Source organism: Theropithecus gelada, chromosome 14, assembly GCF_003255815.1.
Source record: "Theropithecus gelada isolate Dixy chromosome 14, Tgel_1.0, whole genome shotgun sequence".
In the NCBI taxonomy this organism is placed as follows: domain Eukaryota; kingdom Metazoa; phylum Chordata; class Mammalia; order Primates; family Cercopithecidae; genus Theropithecus; species Theropithecus gelada.
The window spans coordinates 18,233,492-18,261,345 of NC_037682.1; the positions used below are offsets into that span (position 1 = coordinate 18,233,492).

The following is a 27,854-nucleotide window of genomic DNA, read 5'->3' on the forward strand; positions in this document are numbered from 1 at the left end:
ATGTGGTACTCAAGAAGCTGGGAGGGAAGGGTATAAGAACGCAGGACCCTCTTCTAGTGGAAGAGAAGCCCATGTGAATAGACTCAGAGGGAAGGAAGAAAGGAAGAAAGCAGCACTGTGCTGAAGACCCTACCCCGGAGCCCAGCCTCAGCCTAGGGACAGCCTAGGCAGTGGGGGTGCAGGGCCACAGGAAGAGGCAGGCCTAGCCTGCCAGATCAGAGCCCTCACCTAGCAAGGCTGACCCCAGAAAGTGGAGGCCCCAGGAGGCCACCCCTTCCAGCTCTGACCCCAACAAGGTGACTGTTGGCTACATAGGGATCTCAAAAGCAGCAGACATTTGTTGGGTTAGAGCAAAAGCCTCCCAGTGGTGTGGCGGAGCTACACGTTCTCCCTCCCAACCTCCCTCCCCAGCTTAGCCCCCAAAGTCATCCCTCTCAGTCGCAGCTTCCTCTGGGCAGGGGGCCTGGACCCCATGGCTTCCCAGGCCAGCCCTTTGAGCACCACCTGCCCCAGCCGGCCAGAGACTTCCTGTATGTAGCGCAAGAGATTTATGCAAACGGGTTGGGGCGGTGATGTCACCCCAAGGGGACTATCTCCCAGCGGCAGGCCCTTCGATAAAATCAGGAACTTGTGCTGGCCCTGCAATGTCAAGGGAGGGGGCTCACGCAGGGCTCCTGTAGCTCAGGGGGCAGGCCTGAGCCCTGCACCCGCCCCACGACCGTCCAGCCCCCAACGGGGCACCCCATCCTGAGGGGCTCTGCATTGGCCCCCACCGAGGCAGGGGATCTGACCGACTCGGAGCCCGGCTGGATGTTACAGGCGTGCAAAATGGAAGGGTTTCCCCTCGTCCCCCCTGTGAGTACTGGGACTCCTCCACCAGCCCAACCCATGGCCCTCGGACGCCTGCCTGCCTGCCCATGAACCCGCCAGCCCACCCGCTGCCCTCCTGGCTTGCTATCAGTGGGAAGTCAGGGTTTCCTCCCTGGAACTCCTGGCCTGAGACCCAGCGCGGGGGCCACTGGCTTCCTCGGAGCATGCCCTGGCGGGCTGAGGCCGGGCCCACGGTGGGGCTGTGATCGGTGGGGCCTGAACAGTTATTTATAGACAGGGCTTGGGTGGCAGGCGGAGGCCGGGGCTCCTGGGGAGGGTGCTGGGCTGAGGATGGTGAGGGCGGTGGTAGAGAGGTAGAGGAGAGAGATGGGGGGACTGGCTTGGAGGAGGCCGATCCCCTGGACAGGAAGGGGCTGAAGGCAGGAGGCAACAGGCAGAAGCCTTGGCCCATGGCCTTGGGGCTCCTGGACACCGAGGCTGATGGAACTCTGGGTCCCCAACACCCAGTCTGGGGCCTGGCACAGAGGACATGATTGTTGACCAAAGGGTTGGGGCCATAGGCCCACAGGGGGACCCACAGGAGACAGGGGCCGGTGCTGGAAAGGAGCCAGGAGTGGAGCTGAGACAGTGCAGTTGAGGCTGGCCCCAGGGCTGGAGTTCAGGGAGAGGCGCGGCAGGGGACAGGGCTGGGACAAAGGTCAGGACTGAGATTGGGGCTGGGTGGGACCTGGGGTGAGCATGTGACAAGTTTGAATGGGGGCTGAGGCTGGGACAAGGACAGGGACTGGATCTTGGGGGTGAAAAAGTGGGAACCCCAGGGGACCCTGAGAAGAGAAGCAGATCGCCACTGCTCCTCACTCTCAGTGACAGTTGCAGCCTGAGGCAGGTATCAGACCAGGGTCCCTCTGAGAGGACCCTTCTCCCTTTTCCTACCCCATGACCTCTCAGGAGTAGGGAGGCTTGAGGGGAGCCGGGAAGGGCTTGGCAGGATGCCCTCCTGACTCCACTTTCCTGGCCTAGAGGCAGCTCCCTTCCCCCACCGTGCCCCAGCTCAGAGCCACCCCAGGAGGCTGGGAGTCACCCCAGGCCTGACATCACACCAATTCGACCAGAGTCAGGCTGACATCCTGCATCGAGGCTGCACTACCTGGAAACCCAGAGGGGCAGGCTCAGTGCTGGGCTCCTGGCCTCCTCACTTGGCCAGACACAGGCAGGACCAGGCAGGACCAGCCGGCCCGCTGTGGCATCCACACCCTGACACCCCTTCCCACCTGGGACCACGAAGGGGGCGGCGCAGGCAGAGGGTGACGGAGGTTGTCTCAGGAAGAGCCAATTCTGCCTCAAGAAAGCCACAGGCCCACTGTCTCTGACCCCTGACCTCTCAATCCTGAACTCCAGGTGGAGCTGAACGGGTGGCAGAGCTCCTTGGGCCGTCCCTAGGCCCCCCAGCCCTCTCTGCAAGCTCCAGGGTCACTCTGAGTGTCTCCTGGTAGGGTGGGCTCCCAAGGCAGCCCCAGTCCCCCAAGCCCAGCCCTGAGGGCCACAGTGACTGTTGTGCAATCCTGGGCCACACACTGTGGGGGTGGGGAGGGCTGACGACTGTTGGGAAGGCTCCTGGGTGTGCACGGCCCTGTGTCTGTGCCAGTAGGGGGAGGAGGACAGGGAGGAGGGAGGAAGGGGGGAGGAAGAAGAGGAGGAAAGGAGGAGGACAGGGAGGAGGGGGAAGAAAAGGAGGACAGAGGGTAGTGAGGACGGGGAGGAGGAAGCAAAGGAGACAGGGTGGGGGTGGCAGTGAGGAGGGAAGGAGGAGGTTAGGGAGGACTCAGGAGGGAGAGTGAGGGGATCAAGGCCCTCCATGCACTCGGCCCCCAAGCCTGCCCCGGTGACCCCTGCACCAACCATCATGTGGACGGTCATTGTGGTGCCACTCTTGCCCAGGCTGTGTGAGAGGCATAGGTTGTGACAGTGGGACTGGGCAGGCGAGTGTGTGCTGTGCAGGTGAGTGTGCGGGTGGAATGTGAGTGGCTCTGGGGGTGTGAGTGTGCGTGTTGATGGCTGGAATGTGGTGTCATGTGAGTGTCAAGGATACTGCATGTGCGCATGAGCTGAGTGTACAATATCTCTGTGAGGTGGGTGACTTCTGAGTGGGTGTGAAGATGTGTGTGAGAGGAACAGTGTGCAGGCGCCTGCATTGGGGTGGGTGGGGGCTATGAGAGTGAGTCCACATGTGGGATTATGAGTGTGAGGGTGTCACAGGGATCGTGTGGACATGTGCATCAGTGTGACCAGGAGAGGGGTGTGGGATGAGGATGGGGGCACACAGGCATGAGTGTGAGTGTGAGCATGAGGTGGCTATGGGGAGTAGCCCAGCAGAGGGGGACCCTGGTCCTCTTCTGACCTCTGACCCCCAAGGTCCCTGTCACCCCTTTTCAGGCCTCCCGGGTCCCCTGCCCCACTCTCTGTCCCAATTCTAGGCAGAGGGAGGGCTGTAGGCCCAATGCAGTCATTGAGCCAAGGAAGGTGGTGGGGACCCAGCATGTGGGGGTGCTGCAGGCCTGGTTGGGGTCCCCCGCCACAGTGCAGGCCCTGATACCTCCTCTCTCAGCAGCCATCGGAAGACCTGGTGCCCTATGACACGGACCTGTACCAACGCCAAACGCACGAGTATTACCCCTATCTCAGCAGTGATGGGGAGAGCCACAGCGGTGAGTACGGGGCCTGCCACGCCCCCACCCCCTGGCCCAGCCTGGGCTCCTGGGGTCTGGAGAGAGAAAAAGAAGAAATGATTCCCAGGACCTCTTTGGAATTCTGAGAATCAGATCCAGTTTGCTCTCAGGGGAAGTGAACCGCGGCATCCTTGCTGCACCCCCGCACCTGAACCTTCATTATGGAGCCTCTGCAGTGTGTCAAGACGCAGGGTTCATTTCTTCTATGATTATCTGCTGGTTCTGTCCTTGTGGTCTTTCTTATACACAAGGAAACCGGCTTAGGGTGCTAGGAGACTTGCACAAGGTCACACGGCTGCTGGGTGGAACCCAGGTCTGTCCACTCCAGGTCCTGTGCTTTGTCTTCTGCCCCTGCCTAACTACCCACCTCCTCCTCCCTGTTCTCGTCACTCTCTTTGTCCCAAACTCCCCACCGGCACACCCACACTCCCTGCCATGTGTGGTTGGCAGGGTTTCCTAACCGTGGCACTGCTGACTTTTGGGTGGGATGATTCCAGGGTGGGCTGTCCCGGGCACCGTGGGAAGCTTAGTGGCATCCTTGCTTTTACCTACCGCATGCCAGGGGCACGGCCAATCATGACAACCAAAAATGTCTCCACCCATTGGCAGATCCCCTCCGGGAGGCAAAATCACCCATAAGTGGGAACTGCTGGACCAAAGGAAACCCTATGGGGACCTCTTGTTCAGCAGAGGCCGAGGCCCCCAGTTTGCTGAGGTGGGAGGAAGAGGCCTGGGCCGGGGGTCCTTCTGTCTGTCCAGTCCTTCTGGGTCTGACTGTTCACCCCCTAGCCCAGCCTCTGTCCTGGAGCAAATTCAGGGGATGGGAGAGAGGCATTAGGTGCCTGGGACCTGAGCAGCGGGCTGTGGGAGGTTGCCCGAAGTGGATCTTGGCTTATTGATGTGGACATCCCTGACCCAAAGTGAGGCGGCCCAGTCTGTGAGTGAGTCGTCACTGGGGGATTCCTCAGGGCGTCTGGGACCTGGGCAGACCAGCAACTGGGGTGTCTGCACCTCAGAGGGCAGAGGCCCACAGCCTAGGAAGGTGTCACTCCTGAAGGCCACCCCTGCGGCCAGTCATGCCTGTAGCTTCATTCTGCAGATACACCTGTGGCAGTCTCAACCTGATGGGCCCAGCTAGGGATCCACGTGTGCCTGGTTCACATTTAGGGCCCCAGATTCATCCGGAACTCAGGCTGGAAGCCATATCCCGGGGGTAGGCGGATATGCCTCCAGACCATAGCTGGGAACGCACAGGCATCTTTTAGAATCTTTCAGGTCTAGAAAGCCTTTAAAATATCCTTTTTAATTCCTTCAAGCTTATTTGTAATTATATAAAAAACACATCCTCTCAGTGGAATACCCAGGCAATGTAGAGAGAAAGTCCCCCTCCTCCAACTCCATCCCCAGCTCTCCCTACCAGGGTGAAGAGCCGGGTCTGCTGGACTCACAGACCGTGCACCCACCTCCCCAAGCAGTTCCAGGACTCCAGGAGGTCCTGTTGGGCCCCAGGACAGGCGCCCCCTGGTGGCTCAGGTCCCCACAAACAGTGCTGCCCGGCCTCCTCCATCAAGGACGCATTCTCCCTGGCCCCAATCCCTCTTCAGTTCACTGGGCTTGGGTGCATTTCCTTTGGGCTTTTTGCAGCCTCAGTTTTCCTTCCTGTAATATGAGGGCGCTGCCCACATAGCTGGAAACCAGTGAGCCTGGGGCTGGGCCTGATGGAGTGAGCGCTTTAGATAAATCATGTGTTTTCCTGGTTCAGGGCCCAAGCAGGTTCCTTATATCTGGGGTGGGGCTCTAGGAATGACTCCTGATTGGATGCCTGGGCACCCCGTTTTGGTCAGGAACCCCCAATTCCTCCAGAAACTCCACCGGTGTTCCCAGGTATCCTCGGCCCTGGCCCTGTCCCACTGTTAATCATTGCCAATCAGGGCATTTGGGCTGTCCCTTTCTTTTTTTTTTTTGAGACAGTCTTGCTCTGTTGCCCAGGCTGGAGTGCAGTGGCCCCATCTTGGCTCATTGCAACCTCTGCCTCCTGGGTGCAAGCAATTCTCTTGCCTCAACGTCTCAAGTAGCTAGGATTACAAGCGTGCACTTACAATGCCTGGCTAATTTTTGTATTTTTAGTAGAGACAAGGTTTCACCATGTTGGCCAGGCTGCTCTCAAACTCCTGACCTCAAGGGATCCACTTGCCTCGGCCTCCCAAAGTGCTGGGATTACAGATGTGAACCACCGCGCCTGGCCTGTCCCTTTTTTTTTTTTTTTTTTTTGAGATGGAGTCTTGTAGTGTCGCCCGGGCTGGTGTGCAGTGTCATGATCTTGGCTCACTGCAACCTCTGCCTCTTGGATTCAAACGATTCTCCTGCCTCAGCCTCCCAAGTGGCTAGGATTACAGGCGCCTCCTACCACGCCCAGCTAATTTTTTGTATTTCTAGTAGAGACAAGGTTTCACAATGTTGGCCAGGCTGGTCTCGAACTCCTGACCTGGTGATCCACCTGCCTCGGCCTCCCAAAGTGCTGGGATTACAGGTGTTAGCCACCGCGCCCAGCCGGGTTGTCCCTTTCTATACCCGCTGGAAGGTATTGTCTGAAGACTCAACCATAGAGACCCCCACATACTTCTGTCAATTCCTGCACGTCCTCTTTGTCCACATTTTTAGCTACCAAAGCTTAGTGAAAAAGCTTTGACCCAGCCCTGACTCCATCACTCACCAGCTGTGAAAACTTGGGGCAAGTAACATAACCTCTCTGAGCCCCTGTTTCCCCATTTATAAAACTGAGAGCATGAAAACACTTACCTCCTAGAGCTGTGATGATTCAGCGAGGTAAGGCATGTAATCTGTGAGGTACGGTAATGTGCAGAGGACAAGGCCTGTGCTAGCTTCACTGCATCCCCCAAGGCAGGAGGGACAAAGCGGCTGGGAAGTAGGAGAAGCACAGAGGGCTCTGTGAGAGACCAACTGGGTTATTTTCTACTGACCCAGGGGGCAGCCAACCTGCCACCCACCCCCACATCCATGCACTCACCCTCCCATCCACCAACCTACTCGTCCATCCTGCCAGCCGCTTCCCATCTGGTCCACTTTTCCTCCCTATTCCATCCATTAAATAGTCTCTGAGTATATGCCATGTACCAGACACTGCTGTAGGTTCTGGGAAGTCCATGATGAGCACCCAGACACAGCCACTGCTCTCACAGAGCTCACCCTCCAGCGAGGGGACGGGGACATAAAGAATCAGACAAACAGGCTGGGCGCAGTGGCTCACGCCTGTAATGCTAGCATTTTGGGTGGCCGAGGTGGGTGGATCACGAGGTCAAGAGATCAAGACTACCCTGGGTAACATGGTGAAACCTGGTCTCTACTAAAAATACAGGCGCTGGTGCCCGCCTATACTCCCAGCTACTCAGGAGGCTGAGGCAGGAGAATCGCTTGAACCCAGGAGGTGGAGGTTGCAGTGAGCCGAGATCACGCCACTGAACTCCAGCCTGGTGACAGACAAAGCGAGACTCCAGCTCAAAAACAACAAAGAATCAGACAAACAGACTGTTTTCCACAGATGTAATGCAGATTGTCTACATGGGGGGCTGCTTTCATTTGAGTGGTCAGGGAAGGCCTCTGAGGTGGCAGCTGAGCTAAGAGAAGGAACTCGTAATTCATATGTGACTGTAGGCAGGGGAGAGGTATCCAAGGTCAAGGCAACAGAAAGTGCAAAAGCAGAAAGGACCCTGACAGAGGACCAGAGAGGCCAGTGAGCACAGGGCAGGGGACAGAAAGGGAAGCCAAAGGGGTCAGTGGCTCACGCAGGGCTCGAAGGCCATGGCAGGCGTTTGTATTTTATCATACACACAATGGGAAGCCACTGGAGAGTTCTGAGCTGGGAAATGACATGATCATGATCTGAATAAGCTTCTGTGTATGTGTGTGTGCTGAAAATTTAAATACATTTACAATTTTTTTTTTTTTGAGACGGAATTTCACTCTTGTTGCCCAGGCTGGAGTGCAGTAGTGCGATCTTGGCTCACTGCAACCTCTGGCTCCCAGGTTCAAGCGATTCTCCTGCCTCAGCCTCCTGAGTAGCTGGGATTACAGGTGTGCACCACCATGCCAAACTAATTTTGTATTTTTTTAGTAGAGACAGCGTTTCACCATGTTGGCCAGGCTGGTCTCAAACTCCTGAGCTCAGGTGATCCTCCCGCCTTGGCTTCCCAAAGTGCTGGATTACAGGCATGAGCCACCACGCTTGGCCCTTTTTTTTTTTTTTTTTTTTTTTTTTTGAGATAGAGTCTCACTCTCACCTCAGCCTTCCGATTCACTGGGACTACAGGCGCCTGCCACCATGCTCAGCTATTTTTTGTATCTTTTGTAGAGATGGGGTTTCACTATGTTGCCCAGGCTGGTCTCGAACCTAGGCTCAAGCGATCCACCCACCTTGGCCTCCCAAAGTGCTAGAATTACACGTGTGAGCCACTGCGCCTGGGCAAAATCTTCTAATTTTTATTTTTACATATTTTGGGGGTTTTATTTATTTTTTCAGATGGAGTCTCGCTCTGTCACCCAGGCTGGAGCACAGTGACGCAATCTCAGCTCACCGCAACTTCTGCCTCCTGGGTTCAAGTTATTCTCCTGGCTGGGCACTGTAGCTCACACCTGTAATCCCAGCACTTTGGGAGGCCGAAGTGGGCAGATCATGAGGTCAGGAGATCGAGACCATCCTGGCTAACACAGTGAAACCCCATCTCTACTAAAAATACAAAAAAAATTAGCCGGGCTTGGTGACAGGCGCCTGTAGTCCTCGGGAGGCTGGGACAGTGTCTCAGTCAGGCGCGGTGGCTCACACCTGTAATCCCAGCACTTTGAGATGCTGAGACAGGTGGATCACTTGAGGTCAGGAGTTCAAGACCAGCCCAGCCAACATGGTGAAACCCCATCTCTACTAAAAATAAAAAAATTAGGCCAGGCGCAGTGGCTCACGCCTGTAATCTTAGCATTTTGGGAGGGTGGAACACCTGAGAAGGGTGGATCACCTGAGGTCAGGAGTTTGAGACCAACCTGGCCAACATGATGAAACTCTGTCTTTACTAAAAATACAAAAATTAGCTGGGCGTGGTGGCACTTGCCTGTAGTCCCAGCTACTCAGGAGGCTGAGGCACAAGAATCACTCAAACCTGGGAGGCAGAGGTTGCAGTAAGCCAAGATCGCACCACCGCACTCCAGCCTGGGCAACAGAGTGAGACTTCCTCTCGAAAATTAAAAAAAAAGGCAGAGTCTCACTTTTTCACCCAAGCTGGAGTGCAGTGGTGCAATCTTGGCTCACTGCAGCCCCTACCTATGGGGTTCAAGCAGTTCTCCTGCCTCAGGCCCCCATCTAGCTGGGACTACAGGTTTGTACCACCATGCCTGGCTAATTTTTTTGTATTTTTTATAGAGATGGGGTTTCACCATGTTGCCCAGGCTGGTCTCGAACTCCTGGGCTCAGGCAATCCTCCCGCATCGGCCTCCCAAAGTGCTGAGATTACAAATGTGAGCCACCACATCCAGCCTAATTTTTAATTATTAAAGTAACAAATACTAACTGCAAAAACTTAAAAAATACAATAGCATATCAAGTAACACATCCTCCTCTTTTCAATGCCATTTCCCACTGATAGAACCTTAGTTAATCCTTACAGACGTTTTATTGTGCATATACAATCCTAAGTGTTGGTAAGTATATATACATACTCATGTATATTTTATTCATTCAAAAATGGAATTTCATATCATGCCATTCTGCATTTCTCCATGACATATGTAGCATATCAGAGATTGATAAAAGCTATTTTTCCAGTCTGTCTTTCTTTCTTTTTTCTTTTTTTTTTTTGAGATGGAGTCTCACTCTGTTGCCCAGGCTGGATTGCAGTGGTGAGATCTCAGCTCACTGCAACCTCCACCTCCTGGGTTCAAGCAATTCTCCTGCCTCAGCCTCCTGAGTAGCTGGAACTACAGGCAAGTGCCACCACGCCCGGCTAATTTTTTATATTTTTAGTAGAGACGGGGTTTCACCGTGTTAGCCAGGATGGTCTCGATCTCCTGACCTTGTGATCCGCCCGCCTCGGCCTCCCAAAGTGCTGGGATTACAGGCGTAAGCCACCGTGCTCGGTCTCCAGTCTTTCTATTCGAGTGCTATGTAAACATACAAATGAAGATGTGGAATAGAGACTTAGAGCATTACTTATTGGCAAACATTTATTGAGCGCCTTATTATTATTATTATTATTATTATACTTATTATTGTCAGGCAGCCTGATTTTTCAAAACAGATTGATTTTTCAGTTTGAGATATATTTTACTTATACAATCAGAATTCAACTTTAGTCATTCACAACACACACACACATACACACACAACACACACTCACATTTTCCCACACATCCCCAATTCATTACTGTATATGGTAATATTTGTTAAATCAGTATTTGAATTTTCCATTGTTATGACTGTGTGGCTATTACTCAGCTGAGCCACACGGCGTCCTTTCTTCCTTTCTTTACCTGTACTTTCTCATCCCCATATTTCTTTTTCTTTCCTTTTTTTTTTTTTTTTTTTAATGAGACAGAGTCTCGCTCTATTGCCCAGGCTGGAGCACAGTGGTGCAATCTCTGCTCACTGCAGCCTCAGCCTCCTGGGTTCAAGCGATTCTCCTGCCTCAGCCTCCCAAGTAGCTGGGATTACAGGCACCCACCACCACGCCCAGCTAATTTTTGTATTTTTAGTAGAGATGGGGTTTCACCATGTTGGCCAGGCTGGTCTTGAACTCCTGACCTAGTGATCTGCCTGCCTCGGCCTCCCAAAGTGCTGGGATTACAGGCATGAGCCACTGCGCCCAGCCTTTTTTTTTTTTTGAGATGGTGTCTCTCTGTGTTGCCCAGGCTGGAGCGCAGTGGTACGATCTCGGCTCACGGCAGCCTCTGTCTCCCGGGTTCCAGCGATTCTCCTGCCTCAGCCTCCCAGGTAGCTGGGATTACAGGCGTGTGCCACCATGCCCGGTTAATTTTTATATTTTTAGACACGGGGTTTCACCATGTTGGCCAGGCTGGTCTCGAACTCCTGACTTCAGGCGATCCGCTGGCCTCAGCCTCCCAAAGTGCTGGGATTACAGGCATGAGTCACTGTGCCCGGGCCTCACCCCCATATTTCTGAGGGGCAATGTAGCAAGGAGATAAGAACCCCTCTTCTGAAACCAGGCTGCTGAAACTCATCCCCCATCTCCTCCATTGCTATCCGGGGGACCATAGGCAAGATCTCCAACCTCTCTGTGCCTCAACTTCTTCAAAACACCACCAACTTCACAGGACTGCTGTAAGGACTGAACGAGCTACTGTATGTCAAGTGCTTAGAACAGTGCCTGGAAATAGCAAATGTTTTGTACAGATTTGTTATCATGGTTGCCTCCTAAGAAAGGGTGTGTGGGAGGTGAGGTTTTTGTTGTGGTGGTGATGGTTTTATTTTGTGTTTTGCCTCATGTCTTTTATTCTATGCTGTCACTTGATTAATCACAGTTTGGCTGTGTATGGAAATCTAGGTTGAAAATAATTTTTTCCCTTCAAAATTTGAAAGCATTTTTCTACTGTCTTCTGGTTACTAGAGTCTTTCCTATGAAGTCTGATGCCACTCCATATTCTTTTAAATTTCTTTCATAATTAACCTAGCTTTTTGTTTGTTTCATTTGCTTTTTTGTTTTTTCTTTCTCTCTTTTGTTTTCTTTCTCTGGAAGTTTTTAGTATCTTCTCCCAATGCCTCATGGTTCAACTGAATAAGCTTTTTAAAAGGTCACTCTGGGTGGAGAGCAGATGGAAAGGAGGCGAGAATAGGAGCTGGAAAAAAGAACATTGAGGAAACTATTGGAATAATCCAGGAAAGAGATGCTTGTGACCTGGACAAGGCAACAGAGACAGAAAGCGGGGGACAGATTCAATATAGATTTTGAAGGGCTCACAGGATTTGCTATTGTTTATTACTTTTTGTTTATTTCTTTGCTTTTTTGATACAGAGTCTCACTCTGTCACCCAGGTAGGAGTGCAGTGGAGTGATCTCAGCTCACTGCAACCTCTGCCTCCTGGGATCAAGTGATTCTTATGACTCAGCCTCCCGAGTAGCTGGGATTACAGGCATGCACCACCACACCTGGCTAATTTCTTTTGTGTGTATTTTTAGTAGAGACGGGTTTCACCATGTTGACCAGGCTGGTCTTGAACTCCTGACCTCAGGTGATCCACCCGGCTCAGCCTCCCAAAGTGCTGGGATTACAGGAATAAGCCACCGTGCCCAGCCTATTACTTTTAAATTGTGGTAAAATACACATAACATTAACCACTTTTTTTTTTTTACCATCTTAACCATTTCTTTACATTTTAAGTGTATAGTTCTGTGATATTAAATATATTCACGTTATCATCACCATCCATCTCTATAATTCTTTTCAACTTGCAAAACAGAGACTCTGTATTCAATAAACAACAACTCCTCATTTTCCCTCCCTCCAGCCTCTGGCAGCTACCATTCCACTTTCTGTCTCTATGAATTTGACTATTCTAGGTACCCCACATGAGTGGAATCATACAGTATTTGTTCTTTTATGCCTTCATTCAGCATAACGTTCTCAAGGTTTACCCATTTACCCATGGTGTAGCACGTGTCAGCATTTCCTTCATCTTTTTATTTTATTTTATTTTTTGAGACGGAGTCTCGCTCTGTTGCCCAGGCTGGAGTGCAGTGACGTGATCTCGGCTCACTGCAAGCTCTGCCTCCCGGGTTCATGCCATTCTCCTGTCTCAGCCTCCTGAGTAGCTGGGATTACAGGCGCATGCCACCACACCTGGCTAATTTTTTTGTATTTTTAGTGGAGACAGGGTTTCACCATCTTGGCCAGGCTGGTCTTGAACTCCTGACCTCGTGATCCACCTGCCTCGGCCTCCTAAAGTGCTGGAATTACAGGCGTGAGCCACCGCGCCCGGCCTTCATCTTTTTAAGGTTGAATCATATTCCATTGCATGCGTGCACCACATTTTGTGTACCCAGCCATCCCACACTTGGGGTGCTTCTGCCATTTGGCTATTGTGAAGAAAGCTGCTATGAAGAAGGGTGTGGAAAGACCCTATTTTCAGTTTTTTTGGATATATACTCAGAAGTAGGATTGCTAGATCATATGCTAATTCTATTTTTATTTTTATTTTTTTGAGACTGAGTCTCACCCTGTCACCCAGGCTGGAGTGCAGTGGCGTGATCTCAACTTACTGTAACCTCTGCCTCCCAGGTTCAAGTGATTCTTCTGTCTCAGAATCCTGAGTAGCTGGGATTACAGGTGTCCACCACCATGCCCTAATTTTTGTATTTTTAGTAGAGGCAGGGTTTCACCATGTTGACCAGGCTGGTCTTGAACTTGTGACCTCAGGCAGTCTGCCCGTCTCGGCCTCCCAAAGTGCTGGGAATATAGGTGTGAGCCACTGCGCCCAGCCTATTTTTAGTTTTATTAAAAATTAAACCATTGGCCAGGTGCGGTGGCTCACACCTGTAATCCCAGCACTTTGGGAGGCCGAGGCAGGTGGATCACGAGGTCAAGAGATCGAGACCATCCTGGCTAATACAGTGAAACGCCGTCTCTACTAAAAATACAAAAAATTAGCTAGGCGTGGTGGCGGGCGCCTGTAGTCCCAGCTACTCGGGAGGCTGAGGTAGGAGAATGGCGTGAACTCGGCAGGCAGAGCTTGCAGTGAGCCGAGATTGCCCAACTGCACTCCAGCCTGGGTGAGAGCAAGACTCTGTCTCAAAAAAAAAAAAAAAAAAAAGAAATTAAACCATCATCTATTTCCCATAGTGGCTGCATCATTTTACATTTGCAACAGTACACAAGTATCCTAATTTTTCTGCACTTTCACCAACACTTGTTATTTTCTTTCTTTTTTCTTTTTTTTTCTTTTTAACTAGTAGCTATCCTAATGAGTATGGTGGAATTTGCTATCTACGATAGGATTTTTTTTTTTTTTTTTTTTTTTTTTTTTGAGGCAGGGTCTCACTCTTGCCCAGACTGGAGTGCAGTGGTGTGATCTTGGCTCACTGCAACCTCCACCTCCCAGGCTCAAGTGATTCTCCTGCCTTAGCCTCCCAAGTAGCTGGGATTACAGGTGCACACCACCACGCCTGGCTACTTTTTGTATTTCTAGTAGAGATGAGGTTTCACCACGTTGGCCAGGCTGGTCTCGAACTCCTGACCTCAAATGATCCACCCACCTCGGCCTCCCAAAGTGCTGGGATTACAAGCGTGAGCCACCATGCCTGGCCTACAATAGGATTGATGAAGAAAAGAGAGTTCCAAAATGTGAATTCTATCCATCCATCCATCCATCCATCCAATTTCCATATACTTCTTCATCCTTTCATAGCACTAACCATCTACCCATTCATTAATTTATTCACACACCCATCTAATCATCCACTTAGCCATCTTTCCAACTGTCCTTCCCTCTACCTACCAAGCCCTCCCTCTACCTACCAAGCCCTCCATCTTGCACCAGCCTATCTGTCTAATAGGCAATATGCCAGGCACATTGCTGGATGCTGTGGAATGAATAAAACACAGGTTCTACAAGATCCATCGTTGTAACAAGGGAAAGAATTAAAACTCTAATAATTAGAATCCAAGGTAGAGAGTAACAAGTGCCATGAAACCTTCAGTTGTCTATTCTCTGAGCCTGTTTCTTTCTTTTTTCTTTTTTCTTTTTTGAGACAGCGTTCCACTCTTGTCATCCAGGCTGGAGTGCAATGGTGCGATCTTGGCTCACTGCAACCTCCGACTCCTGGGTTCAAGCGATTCTCCTGACTCAGCCTCCCGAGTAGCTGGGATTACAGGCACCTGCCACCACGTCCAGCTAATTTTTTTCTATTTTTAGTGGAGACAGGGTTTCACCATGTTGGCCAGCCTGGTCTCGAACTTCTGACGTCAGGTAATCCACCTGCCTCGACCTCTGAGCCTGTTTCTACGTCTGAATAATTTTCAGGAGAGGCTGGGCTTCGGGAGCCCTAGTCTAGTGGTCTATGATCTTCTGAGAAGGTTTTTTTCTTGGCCCCTCCTTCCTTGATTCCTCAACTTTCTTCTCTGTTTTGATCATACTTTTGTTCCTGTGGGAAGAGCCCAGGGCTTCAGGCTGGAGGTTCTGTTCTGAGGAGATAAGGTCAGCTGAATGACACTTAAGGCTTGACATTTTTTGTGGGGTTGTTTTAAATATGATTTTATTTTTATACTCATGATGTACAGGTGTTAGTGACACCAAAAAACTGAGTAAGACTAGGGATGTGTGGGTAGGACTTTGGCCCCAGATTGAGAACTGGTTTAGAGCGAGGAAATGAGAGATGAAGATGAATGGGTCATTTCTGGCTGGCTGGATGATAGCTGGATGGATAATGGTTCCATGATGAATGGATGGATGAAGGATGGGTGGACGATGGGGGAATGATAGATGGATGTAGGTTGGATGAAGAATGACAGGTGATGGGTAATGATGGTGGATAAAAGTAGTCATTAAAATCTCTCAGTGTTGGCTGGGCACAGTGGCTCATGCCTGTAATCCCAGCACTTTGGAAGGCCAAGGCGGGCAGATCACAAGGTCAGGAGTTTGAGACTGGCCCGGCCAACATGGTGAAACCCCATTTCTACTGAAAATACAAAAATTAGTCGGGCGGGGTGGCATGCGCCTATAGTTGCGGCTACTTGGGAGGCTGAGGCAGGAGAATCACTTGAACCCAGGAGGCAGAGGTTGCAGTGAGCCAAAATGGTGCCACTGCACTCCAGTCTGGGTGACAGAGTGAGACTCCATCTCAAAAATACAAAATAAAAAACCTCTCGGCGTCACCACAGGTCTTACTTAAATTTTTCATTAATCATCTTGTTTCTCAGCGGTGATATGGTGTAGTGGTAAGATTTCAGTCCTTGGGGTCAGATACAGGTGGGTTTGGGTCCTAATTCTATCAATATCTGCTTCAAAGGACTTAACTTCTCTGAGACATAGATTCCTTCCACACAAAAGATAGATTATACTGTAGTGGCCACTTCCTGAGAGCTAGGGTTAGGATTAAATGAGATAATGTGGATTGAACACTTAGCACAGTGTCTGGTGTATAAAAAATACATTAAAAGCTAACTTTTGTTGATCATTTGATCAAAAAGGGATTGAGATCTACTGCGTGTTGGGTGCCTATCAATCTGTAGAAGTGAGGGTCTGGAGCCATGTCCAAATGTTATGCAAATGACATTATATTCTTTCTAGGAGCTGAGAGTCACGCTAAGGGGGCATGTGGGTGACTCCCGAATGTGTGGTCTGGGTGGCCCAGTGAAGGGACACAAAGAAATAAAGCAATTTGTTCTCGAAGAGTCATCCGGAAATGAGGTCTGAAGAGCCCAGGAGTGCTGACCTCTGCACTAGGAAGGATTCCTTGTATTGTGTTCTCACAGAGGGCTCCGTATTTGGAATAGTTCTGCCTACCAGACAGTATTTATTACACAATTGCCTGAGCACTAAATCATGGGTAAAGGCGAGGTAGCCATTGGACCTTCTGAAACCTTAATTGTAGTTCAGGAGTCTCTGTTGCAGCCTTCAGGAGACCCCGGGTGGAATTTCAGAGTTTTCGTGAGCACAAAACTTCCTTGGGTGGTTTTAGATGCAGATTCCCAGCTCCCCTTAGTGCTTCTGCTTCAGTGGGTCTCCAGCAGGACCCCACATTTACAGGCTTTTCCAGCCTCTCCAAGTGACCGATGAAGGTGAACTGAGACTAGCTTTGGGAAATGCTGGCCTCAGACTGGGACCACCACAGCGAGGTCATAGGTCTAAAGTGGAGCTAGAACAGAGGTGGGGGTGGGGAAGAAAACAGAATAGTCGGGTGCCTCTTACCCCACACCTATGGAGTGCATGCACTCAGGGTGCTTCCAGCCCTGGAGTGGGAGTGGGTTCAGGCATGGGGGTTTGATAGGCAGGATCCATACGGCATTATACCAGGGCACTCCAACTTGGGCAGGGGAAGGCAAAAATGGGCAGAACCAGGAGTGAGGCTGAAGCAGGGATCAACAACTGGAGAGGAATCCTCTCACCAAACCCCAGAGCCCCAGGACAGCCTCCGCACTAAAGAGCAGAGCAAACTCTCCCACAGCGAGGAGAGTTTCAGGATCTTGTTAGCTCACTGCAAGATGAAAATGCAAATTAAGTTTTGTTTTGTTTTCGCTTCAGGTTTAGATAATTTTGCAGAGGAGAGTCTCAGAGGTTTTTTTTTTTTTTTTTTGAGACCGAGTCTTGCTCTGTTGCCCAGGCTGGAGTGCAATGGCGTGATCTCGGCTCACCACAACCTCTGCCTCCCTTGGTTCAAGGGATTCTGCTCCCTCAGCCTCCTAAGTAGCTGGCATTACAGGCACCTGCCATCACGCCCAGCTAATTTTTGTATTTTTGTAAAGACGGGTTTTCGCTATGTTGGCCAGGCTGGTCTGGAACTCCTAACCTCAGGCGATCTGCCCACCTTGGCTTCCCAAAGTGCTTAGATTACAGGCATGAGTCACCACGCCTGGCCTGAGAGGCTTCTTAAGAGGCTAGGATTCGGCTGGGCTTGGTGGCTCATGTCTGTAACAAAACCACTTTGGGAGGCTGAAGTGGGAGGATTACTTGAGCCCAGGAGCTGGAGGCAACATAGTGAGATTCCATCTCAATTTAAAAAGAGATTTTTAAATTTTTTTTGGGATGGAGTCTCACTCTGTCACCCAGGATGGAGTGCAGTGGTGTGATCTTGGCTCACTGCAACCTCCGCCTCCCAGGTTCAAGTGATTCTCCTGCCTCAGCCTCTCAAGTAGCTGGGATTACAGGCGCCCACCATCACGCCCAGGTAATTTTTTTATTTTCAGTAGAGACGGGGTTTCATCATGTTGGCCAGGTTGGTCTCGAACTCCTGACCTCATGTGATCTGCCCACCTCGGCCTCCCAAAGTGCTGGGATTACAGGCATGAGCCACCGTACCTGGCCTAGAAAGACATTTTTATTTTTAAAAAGAGGCAATAATTCATTCATTCATTCAGGAAATGTTTGTCGAGTGTCTACTCTACTTAAGCACTGGGAATACAGAGGTGAACAAAACCAGTCCCTGCCCTCATGAATGCCATGCTTGGGCTTCAACTGCAGTGACAACATGGTCCCCTGAAATTATTTCTCTGGGCCATTGACTAAGGTGGCCAGGAGCAGGGAGAACAAGAGGAAAGAAACATGTATTAAAAGCGTTTGCTCTATGCTTGCTCAAGTGCTAATCCAGGCTCTTTTTTTTTTAGTTAAAAAAATTTTTTTGTAAGCCCCTCCACTGCACTCTGCTTGGGCAACAGAGTGAGACATCACCTCAGAAAAAAAAAAAAGAGAGAGAGAGAGAGAGAGAGAGACAGGGTCTCACTCTGTCACCCAGGCTGCAGGCAGTGATGTAGTCATAGCTCACTGCAGCCTCAAACTCCTGGGCTCAAACGCTCTTCTCGTATCAGCCTCCCAAGTAGCTGGGACTACAGGTGTGTGCCACCATGACTGGCAAATATAAAAAATTTTTTTGTAGAGATAGGGTCTCACTATGTTGCCCAGGCTGGTCTCAAACTCCTGGGCTGAAGTGATCCTCCCTCTCCAGCCTCCTGAGTAGCTGGGATTATAGGTGTAACCTCACTCAGTGGGAATCTAGGCTCTTTAGAATAAACTATTATTATTAATAATAATAATAATGATAATGATGAAGTTAATGTTTATCAAGGTCTTACTTTGTGCCAAGTTCTAGTCTAAGCACTTTGCAAGCAATAGGTCATTTGCTTCTCAAAACAAGCCTGTGAGATGGGTATAACTGTTAGCTCCATTTAAGAGATGAGGACACTGAGGCTTGGAGAAATAGAATGACCTGCCCATTGTCACACAGTGGTAAATGGCAGAGCCGGAACTGGAATCCAGTTCTGCGTTTCTCTCCTCTCTGCCATGTGGCTTCCTAAAGGTGGGAGTCTGGGCTGTCTGGACTGTGGGGCCAAATAATTATACATGTAGACAGGGCCTCAGTAACTACCCAGGTGCATTTCTGACTTTTAGACTGGGGAATGAGAGGCTCGGGGAGAAAAAAACGTCTTGTCCACAGTCACACTGCAGAACCACCACTGAGCAGGTTTAGAAAGCGAGTACTCTGAAATCCAGTCCGGAACCAAAAATCATCATTGTGGCCGGGTGCGGTGGCTCAAGCCTGTAATCCCAGCACTTTGGGAGGCCGAGACGTGTGGATCACCAGGTCAGGAGATCAAGGTTAGTCATCCTGGCTAACACAGTGAAACCCCGTCTCTACTAAAAAAATACAAAAAACTAGCCAGGCAAGGTGGCGGGTGCCTGTAGTCCCAGCTACTTGAGAGGCTGAGGCAGGAGAATGGCATAAACCTGGGAGGCGGAGCTTGCAGTGAGCTGAGATCACGCCACAGCACTCCAGCCTGGGTGACAGAGCAAGACTCCCTCTCAAAAAAAAAAAAAAAATCATCATTGTCTATTAGGGATGTGTGAGTAGGTGTTTGTATGAGAGAGAAAGAGAGAGGCAAGCAGACAGACACGTGTACACCTGTGTACACATGTACACACACACACGCACGCATGGCTGGTGGTGGACTTGTCCCAGAGACACAGTCTGGACTTGAAGTCTCATAGGCTCCCTCTTTGGCCCACATGAGACAGCCGATCTTGTCACTTTATTACCACGCTTCACTTTGGACCCCGAATTGTACCCAGGAAGTCCCACAGATGTGTGGCAGTTTTTGTTCCTGGAAAATGTGCTCATGCTGAAGATCTTCCCCAGTTCCAAGACTTTCAGTGGCATGGGGCTATTCTCTGGACTTGAGTCCACTCCACCGCAGACTCTCAAGGGACCCACAGGGGGTTTTCCAGGAAAGTCTCGGGTCCCAGGAACTTCACGGGAACACAGGTGCCACTGCCTAAGGTCATGGCTTTGAAGAGGAAGGGCCACCGTGTGCCTGGACAAGTTCTGGTGTGTGAGGAATGTCAGCCCTATGACTTTGCTGTCACACCTTGGCCATGTGACAAGGCTGTGTGTGTGTGTGTGAGAGAGAGAGAAACTGTGGGCAGCCAGGGAGCTCAGGAACCCGTGGGAGGTTTCTTTTTTTTATTTTTTTTTGAGACAGAGTCTCGCTCTGTCGCCCCAGGCTGGAGTGCAGTGGCGTGATCTCGGCTCACTGCAACCTCCACCTCCTGGTTCAAGCGATTCTCCTGCCTCAGCCTCCTGAGTAGCTGGGATTACAGGCGCCCACCACCACGCCCGGCTAATACTTTGTATTTTAGTAGAGATAGGATTTCACCACGTTAGCCAGGATGGTCTCCATCTCCTGACCTCGTGATCCGCCCATCTCGGCCTCCCAAAGTGCTGGGTTTACAGGCATGAGCCACCGCGTCCAGCCCCGGCCGGGAGATTTTAACAGGATGGGAGGGGAATCAACTTTCCCTGAGGGCCAGCTCTGGTGCGAGGTGTTTTACAAATGTGTACTCATTTGTATCCTCCCAATAACTGTGATCCCCATTTTACAGGCAACTCAACTGAGGTTAGAGAGGCCACACATATGCATGAGGTCACACAGCAAGTAAACGGCAGAGCCAGGATTAGACGCTCAGTCTGTGTGACTGCATGGGAATCAGGATGGAATTGCTGAGAACACGAGCTTTGCTTCAGCCCTGAGTCCTGGCTCTGACCTGTATGCTTTTGACCTTGGGCATGCTATAGCCGCTCAAAGCCTCAGTGTCCTTATCTATAAAATGCAGTCCTAGAGTAACCATGCAGGTGGCGAGCGTTAAATGAGATGGTTAGGCCCCATATGGCCTGGCAGTATTATTTAATGTTATTACAACCTTTTCCTGCCCTGCCCAACCCTGAGCTCACCCCACACTGCCTGGCTGTCCCCCACAGACCATTACTGGGACTTCCACCCCCACCACGTGCACAGCGAGTTCGAGAGCTTCGCCGAGAACAACTTCACGGAGCTCCAGAGTGTGCAGCCCCCGCAGCTGCAGCAGCTCTACCGCCACATGGAGCTGGAGCAGATGCACGTCCTCGACACCCCCATGGTGCCACCCCATCCCAGTCTTGGCCACCAGGTGCGTGCCACCGCCTGCCCCGTCCCCCAGGAGACTGCCAGGCCTGTGGTGGGGCCCGGGAGCTTCACAGGAAGCTGACACAGGCTCTTACCCAACTCGGCTTCCTGCCCCACAGCGCCAACGGCGGCTGGAGCCCCAACGGCTACTGCCTGACCCCCCGAGTGACCTCGTGACCCCACACCCCTTATCTCGTCTCACCCCGAGTATGGACAGACCCCAGATAATTCTTGCACCTCACCGAGCCTCCCCACCCCAACGCCTTGTTGTGAGCCCTCGTGGGCCTCACTGTCTTCCACCCCCATTCACTCGCCCTCATGGATCCCACACCAAGTCACTGAACATGTCTACTGACCCTGCCTCTCCCCAGTGACCCTCCCTACTGACCCTAATCTGAATCAGTGACCTCTGCTGACCTCTACCACCCCTACTGGCCTCCAGGGTCCCTCCACCACTCATCACCCCACCTATCAAACCCCCTTCCAAACCCAATGCACCAGCCCCCAGCACCAGCCCACTGTGGGCCCACATAACACCTCGGCAGGGAGGGGAACAAGCCACCACTTCCCCGGTGCCCACAGCCCTAAACCAGGAGGCCCAGCTGGGAGGGCTGGATGGGCTGGATGTCAGCACCCCTCGCCCCACAGCCTGCACCCTATGTGCAGCGCCTCAACTGGCCCCACTTTTCCCTGGCCTTCCTCCAGTCTCCTGTGCCTGCCATCGTCCCCTGCCCTCTACACTCCTTCTCTCCCCAGCTAACCTCCCTCCCAGCCCCTCTGAGCTGTAAGCTGGCCCTTCCTGACTCTGATCTCCTTCCCCCACCGTCCAGGTCTCCTACCTGCCCCGGATGTGCCTCCAGTACCCACCCCTGTCCCCAGCCCAGCCCAGCTCAGATGAGGAGGAGGGCGAGCGGCAGAGCCCCCCACTGGAGGTGTCTGACGGCGAGGCGGACGGCCTGGAGCCCGGGCCTGGGCTCCTGCCTGGGGAGACAGGTGGGGCATCTGGTCCTCCACCCTGGCCCCAACCCTGTGTCTGTGCCCTCCCCCACCCAGCCAGGCCAACTGACCCAGCAGCCATGCCGCCGAGTTGCGTGTGTGTGTGTGCATGTTTGCCAATGTATGTGTTTTGTGGGGCTGTCTGTGGCCGTCTCTGTGTGTGTGTGTGTATGTGTGTTATCTGCTGTGAGTGCATACAGGCATCTCCATGAAGTGTGCCAGGTGTGTGTGTCTCTGTGCCATGAGTGTGTGTAGATCTCGGTGGGCGTCGTCTCATTAAAAAAGTGAGGGTGTGTGTGAACAGATGTAGGCAGGTGCATGTGTGCAAGTGGCTGAGTGGGTGTGTGAGAAGGTGAATGTGAGAGCTGGTGTGGATGAGAGTGGGTGTGGCCATGTTTGTGTGTGTGTCAGCATATGAATGTATTTCAGTGTGTGTGAGTGGTTGTGTGCACGTGTGTGAGGTGTGCATGTATGATCATGTCAGTGGGTGTCAGCAGTGTGTGGGTATGCGTGTGTGAGCAGGGATGTGAGCATGGTATATGTGAGTGGGTGTGAGCAGGCGTGAGTGATATGTGTGAGTGGGGGTATGACAGGTGTGTGAGCAAGTGTGTATGTGTGAATGTGTATGTAAGCAGGGATGTGTGTGATATAAGTGTGTGAATGGGCATGAGTGTGTGTCAGTGGATGTGTGAGTGGATGTGAACATGTTTGAGGGTGTATGTAAGCAGGTGTGTGTGAGCAGGAAGGTGTGAGCTGGGGTGTAAGAGTATGTGTATATGTGAGCAGGTTTGTGCGTGTACGTGAGTGGATATGTGTTTTAGCATGTGTGAGCATGTGTGTGTTCCTGTGCGTGAGCAGGTGTATGTGGGGGGTGAGGGCATGCTTGAGCACCTGGGTGTGTGAGTGGGTGTGCATGTGAGTAGGTGTGCGAACGTGTGTGTGTGAGAGAGAAGATATATGAATGAGTGTGTGAGAATGGGTGTGAGTGGGCTGGGCATGGTGGCTCATGCCTGTAATCCCAGCACTTTGGGAGGCTGAGGCAGGCGGATCACCTGAAGTCAGGTGTTTGAGACCAGCCTGGCCAACATGGCGAAACCCCGTCTCTACTAAAAAAACGAACATTAGCTGGGCGTGGTGGTGAATGCCTGTAATCCCAGCTACTTGGGAGGCTGAGACAGGAGAATTGCTTGAACCCGGGAGGCGGAGGTTGCAGTGAGCCAAAATCACGCCATTGCACTCCAGCCTAGGCAATAAGAGCAAAACTCAGTCTCAAAAACAAGAGAATGGGTGTGAGCAGATGTGATGTGTGAGCGTGTGAGCAGGTGTGTGAGCTGCTGAGTGGGTGTGAGAGCAGAATGTGTGTGAGCATGAGTGTGCAAGTGGGTGTCTGGTTGTGTGTGAACAGGTGTGTAAGCATGCAAGTGGGTGTGTATGAGTAGAATGTGTGTGCATGCGTGAGCAGGTGTGAGTGAGGTGCAAGTGGTGTGAAATATGAGTGAGCAGGTGTCAATGAGGTGTGAATGAGCTGGTGTGAGCATTGTGAGTGCATGTGTGAGCAACTGTGAGGTGTGAGCAAGCCTGTGAGCAGGAATGTGTGAGGTATGGGCATATAAGGTGTGGGCATGTGTGTGTGGGTATGTGTGGGCTGGTGTGTGAGTGGGTGTGATTGAGAGATGTGAGCATGTGTGAGGTGTGATTATGTGTGAGGTGTGAGCATGTGAGTGGGTGTGAATGTGTGACGTGTAAGCATGAGTGGGTGTGAGTGTGAGGTGTGAGCATGTATGAGGTGTGAGCATGTCTGTGAGCATGAGCGTGTGAGCATGTGTGTGTGAGAGACGTGGTGTGAGGTATGAGTGTGAGTTGTATGAATAGGTGAGCATGTGAGCAGATGTGAGCAAGTGTGAGTGGGTGTGTGTGAGTGAATGGTGTGAGGTGTGTGTGAGCATAAGTGTGTGAGCAGGGGCATGTGTGTGGGTGAGTAATGTGATGTGTGTGAGGTCTGTGTGTGCAAATATGTGTGTGAGCAGGTGTGGGCAGGTGTGACCATGTGTGAGTGGGTAGGTGTGTGTGTGAATGGTGTGAGGTATGTAAGCATGCGTGTGCTGAGCAGAGGCTTGTGTGTGAGGGTGAGCAATGTGAGGTGTGAGGGTGAGCAATGTGAGATGTGTAAGCAGGTGTGTGTTTGTGCAAGCATATATAAGCAGCTATGATTATGAGACCTGGTGTGAGGTGTATAAGCAGGCGTGTGAGCACATGAGTGTGTGAGACCTGGTGTGAGGTGTATGTGTGAGTGGGTGTGACTGGGCATGTGTATAAGTGTGAGAAGATGCATTGTGTGGGTGTGACCATGCATCTGGGGGTGTGAGTAGGTCTGAGTGTGTGTGCATGTGAGTGGGTGCATTGCATGTGTTTGTGTGCATGTGAGTAGGTGTGAATGAGGTGTGAGCATGAGTGGGTATGAGTGGGGTGTAAATGGGTTGTGAATGTGTAAGCAGATGTAGTGTGTGGGTTTGAGCATGCAGGTGGCTGCAAGCGTGCGAGTGGGTGTGTCATGTGGGTGCCAGTGTGGGGGCATGTTAGTGAATGGGTGTGTTTGTGTGCATATGTGTGGGTGTGAGCAAGTGCATTGTGTGGGTGTGTGTGAGCAAGTTTGAAGTTTGAGTGGGTGTGTCGTGTGTGAGAGCAGATGGTGTGAATGTGCAAGTGGGTGGGTTGTGGGTGCAATCAGGTGTGTGAGCGGGTGTGAGGGTGTGGGTGCATTGCACAAGCATGTGTGTGAGCATGTGGGTGTGAGTCTGTGTATGAGCATGTGCATTGTGTGTGCGTGTGTCTGTGAGCATGTGTGAGCATTGTGTGTGCATGTGAGTAGGTATGAGTGGGTGTATGTGTGAGCAGGTGTGTGGGTGTGAGCATGTGAGTGGGTGCACTGTGAGCATGAGCGTGAGTGGGAGAAGGTGTGCTGTGTGAGCACGTGTGTAAGTGGCTGTGGGCGTGGTGTGTATGAGTGCAAGCAGGTGTGGCTGAGTGGGTGCGTTATGTGGGTGTGTGAGCATGTGTATGCGATTGGTGCATTGTGTGGGTGCGAGTGTGTGCATGGGGGTGTGTGAGTGCGTGTGTGAGTGGGTGTGTGTGAACGGTTGTGTGTAGGCCAGCGGCTGTTTGTGTGTGTGAGTGTGGGTGCGCTGTGTGTGCACGCCTGGCGCGGGCTGGGGCAGCCGTTCTCCTGCCCTTCCTGGCCACCCCGTCCCCGGGTCCCCGTCTCTGCGCAAGGCGGTGGGGGCGGCTCCCATGTGGGCCCCCGGGCCCCCTCCCACCGGGCCCTCCCCCCGCAGGCAGCAAGAAGAAGATCCGTCTGTACCAGTTCCTGTTGGACCTGCTCCGCAGCGGCGACATGAAGGACAGCATCTGGTGGGTGGACAAGGACAAGGGCACCTTCCAGTTCTCGTCCAAGCACAAGGAGGCGCTGGCGCACCGCTGGGGAATCCAGAAGGGCAACCGCAAGAAGATGACGTACCAGAAGATGGCGCGCGCGCTGCGCAACTACGGCAAGACGGGAGAGGTCAAGAAGGTGAAGAAGAAGCTCACCTACCAGTTCAGCGGCGAAGTGCTGGGCCGTGGGGGCCTGGCCGAGCGGCGCCACCCGCCCCACTGAGCCCGCAGCCCCCGCCGGGCCCCGCCAGGCCTCCCGGCTGGCCATAGCATTAAGCCCTCGCCCGGCCCGGACACAGGGAGGACGCTCCCGGGGCCCAGAGGCAGGACTGTGGCGGGCCGGGCCTCGCCTCACCCGCCCATTCCCCCCACTCCAGCCCCCCTCCACATCCCGCTTCGCCTCCCTCCAGGACTCCGCCCCGGCTCCGGGAGGTCACCTGGGCGTCAGACCCCACCGGGGCAACCTTGCTGAGGACGACCCGGGGTACTTCCTTGGGAGTCTCAAGTCCGTGTGTAAATCAGATCTCCCCTCTCACCCCTCCCACCCATTAACCTCCTCCCAGAAAACAAGTAAAGTTATTCTCAATCCATCCTCTTGCAGCACGGAGTCTCTTTTAAAATTTGTTGTACACCTCTTCTGGCCCGTGTGTGCTGCGACGTCTTTTTGTCATTTGTCCATCGGGTGTTTACTGAGGACTGTAGCCAATGTTGGACCCTGGGAACATGAGGACCAATGACACAGGCGCCTGACCAGGAGTTAGAGTTTGGTGGAAAGAACAAGTCCTCGATTGTGATGAGGGGAACAGATCCTATTTAAAAGCTCTCTACTCCTGGTGGTAGTTGTTGGTTTTAAGCCTTGATGAGGTTTGAACTCATTTGATGATGATGATGATGATGATGATGATGACCATAGCAACAACATTGGATTTTCTGGTCAATTAGTACCTGCCAACCTTGAGATGTGGAGTCTAATATCATTCTATTTTATAGAATGGGAAACTGAGGCTTGTAGAGGTCAAATTATTTCCCCAAGGTCACAGCCACTGAGTGGCCAAGTTGGATCACACTCCAGGTCTGTCCCCGACACGTCAACAGGGAGTAGGAGGCTTCGCTTATCTGGAAGAGGATACACTTCAGCATTCCAAGGACAGGACTTAAGCCCCAAAGCTCCTGTGGGCCACACAGCATTCTCATGAGCTGCACGCCTAGTAGGACTTTAGACCCGGGTGAATCCCTGGTGGGACCCCCAGGGTCTGTTTGCTTTCCAGCTCCTCGCCACAGCAGGGGAGAAACAGACTGAGCTGAGCAGAGAAGCCTGTGAGTCCTGTGTTTTCCTTCAGACGGTAGCAAGAAGTGGCAGTAGACAGCACGGGAGTGAGAGGCTTCCCAACGCTGTCAGAGACCTCAGGGAACCCAGATTCTGGGGTCATCACCGTAGCGACAAATGCCCTTCCACACCTCCTTACCCCCAGAGGGCTCACTGCAGCCCAACCCTGCAGCTCCCTAGTCCTACTTCAGGGCCACAAGAGAAGGCAAAATGGTGTTGTGTCTTCATTATTCTATTTTTATTTTTATTTTTTTTTGAGACAGGGTCTTACTTTGTTGCCCAGGCTGGAGTGCAGTGGCACGAACACGGCTCACTGCAGCACTGACCCCCTGGGCTCAAGCGATTCTCCGGCCTCAGCCTCCCCAGTAGCTGGGACGACAGGTGTGCGTCACATGCCTGACTGATTTTTGTATTTTTTGTAGAGATGGGGTTTCATCATGTTGCCCAGGCTGGTCTCGAACTCCTGAGCTCAAGTGATCTGCCTGCCTCGGCCTCCCCAAAGTGCTGGGATTACAGGCGTGAGCCATTTCGCCCAGCCCATTTTTATTTTATTATTATTTTTTGAGACGGCGTCTCACTCTGTCACCCAGGCTGCAGTGCAGTGGTGCGATTTTGGCTCACTGCAACCCTGAACTCCTTGGACTCAAGCAATCCTCCCCCCTCAGCCTCCTGGGTAGCTGATACTACAGGTCCACACCACCACACCTGGCTAATTTGTGTGTATTTATTTTATTCTTTATTTTTTTAAGTAGAGGTGGGGTTTGCCATGTTGCCCAGGCTGGTCTCAAACTCCTGACCTCAAATAATCTGCCCACCTCAGCCTCCCAAAGTGCTGGGATTACAGATGAGCCATCACACCCGGCCTAACATTTAAAAAATTATAAACCAACTTCATACATGTGACAATCCTGTGCAGTGGGTGCTGCTATCACCTGCCCTGCTTTACAGATGAGGAAACCAGGTGCTTTGAGATTAAAGAGATGGCAGTGCCAGGACTCAGAGTCACCCTGGCCCCAGGGTCTGTGGACATGACCACTGCCTGAACTGCCCGCAAGGATGCTCCTGACCCGTTAGCCTTAGGGTTATGGGCCCAGCATGCTCCCACCGTACAATTTGCTGTAAGAGGGACACACACAGGGCTTGGGGGTACCCCTGAGACTCGCCAAGGGTTGGGGAGGCAGAATTGTGCTGAGGGGGGTGGAGGGGAAGGGACAGGAGCCAGCCGGGGACAATGTGGCCCTACCTTCTCCCTGGAGAGACCTCAGCTCTCTGGAATTCATCTATATTTAGCAGGTGGCTGGACAGGAGGCAGATAAGCACAGCCTGGGGAGGGGGGAGGTCCCCATATATAGTGGGAAGGACAAGACCCCACTCAGTCCC

The 27,854-nt window shown here is 52.0% G+C and overlaps 1 protein-coding gene across 2 annotated transcripts; it reads left to right on the plus strand.

Annotated features, from left to right (window-relative positions):
* Positions 1-587: 587 nt before the first annotated feature.
* On the plus strand, positions 588-25,737 carry SPI1 (Spi-1 proto-oncogene). Of its 2 annotated transcripts, none has more exons than XM_025356668.1 (5): positions 588-855; positions 3,437-3,536; positions 20,539-20,726; positions 21,553-21,715; positions 25,051-25,737. In XM_025356668.1, the coding sequence occupies exons 1-5, from the start codon at positions 811-813 to the stop codon at positions 25,368-25,370; spliced, it is 816 nt and encodes a 271-aa protein (XP_025212453.1). In that variant the 5' UTR covers positions 588-810; the 3' UTR covers positions 25,371-25,737. The 2 variants fall into 2 exon arrangements, with proteins under 2 accessions (XP_025212453.1, XP_025212454.1); XM_025356669.1 differs by having other exon boundaries at positions 3,440-3,536.
* The last annotated feature ends 2,117 nt before the right edge of the window (positions 25,738-27,854 follow it).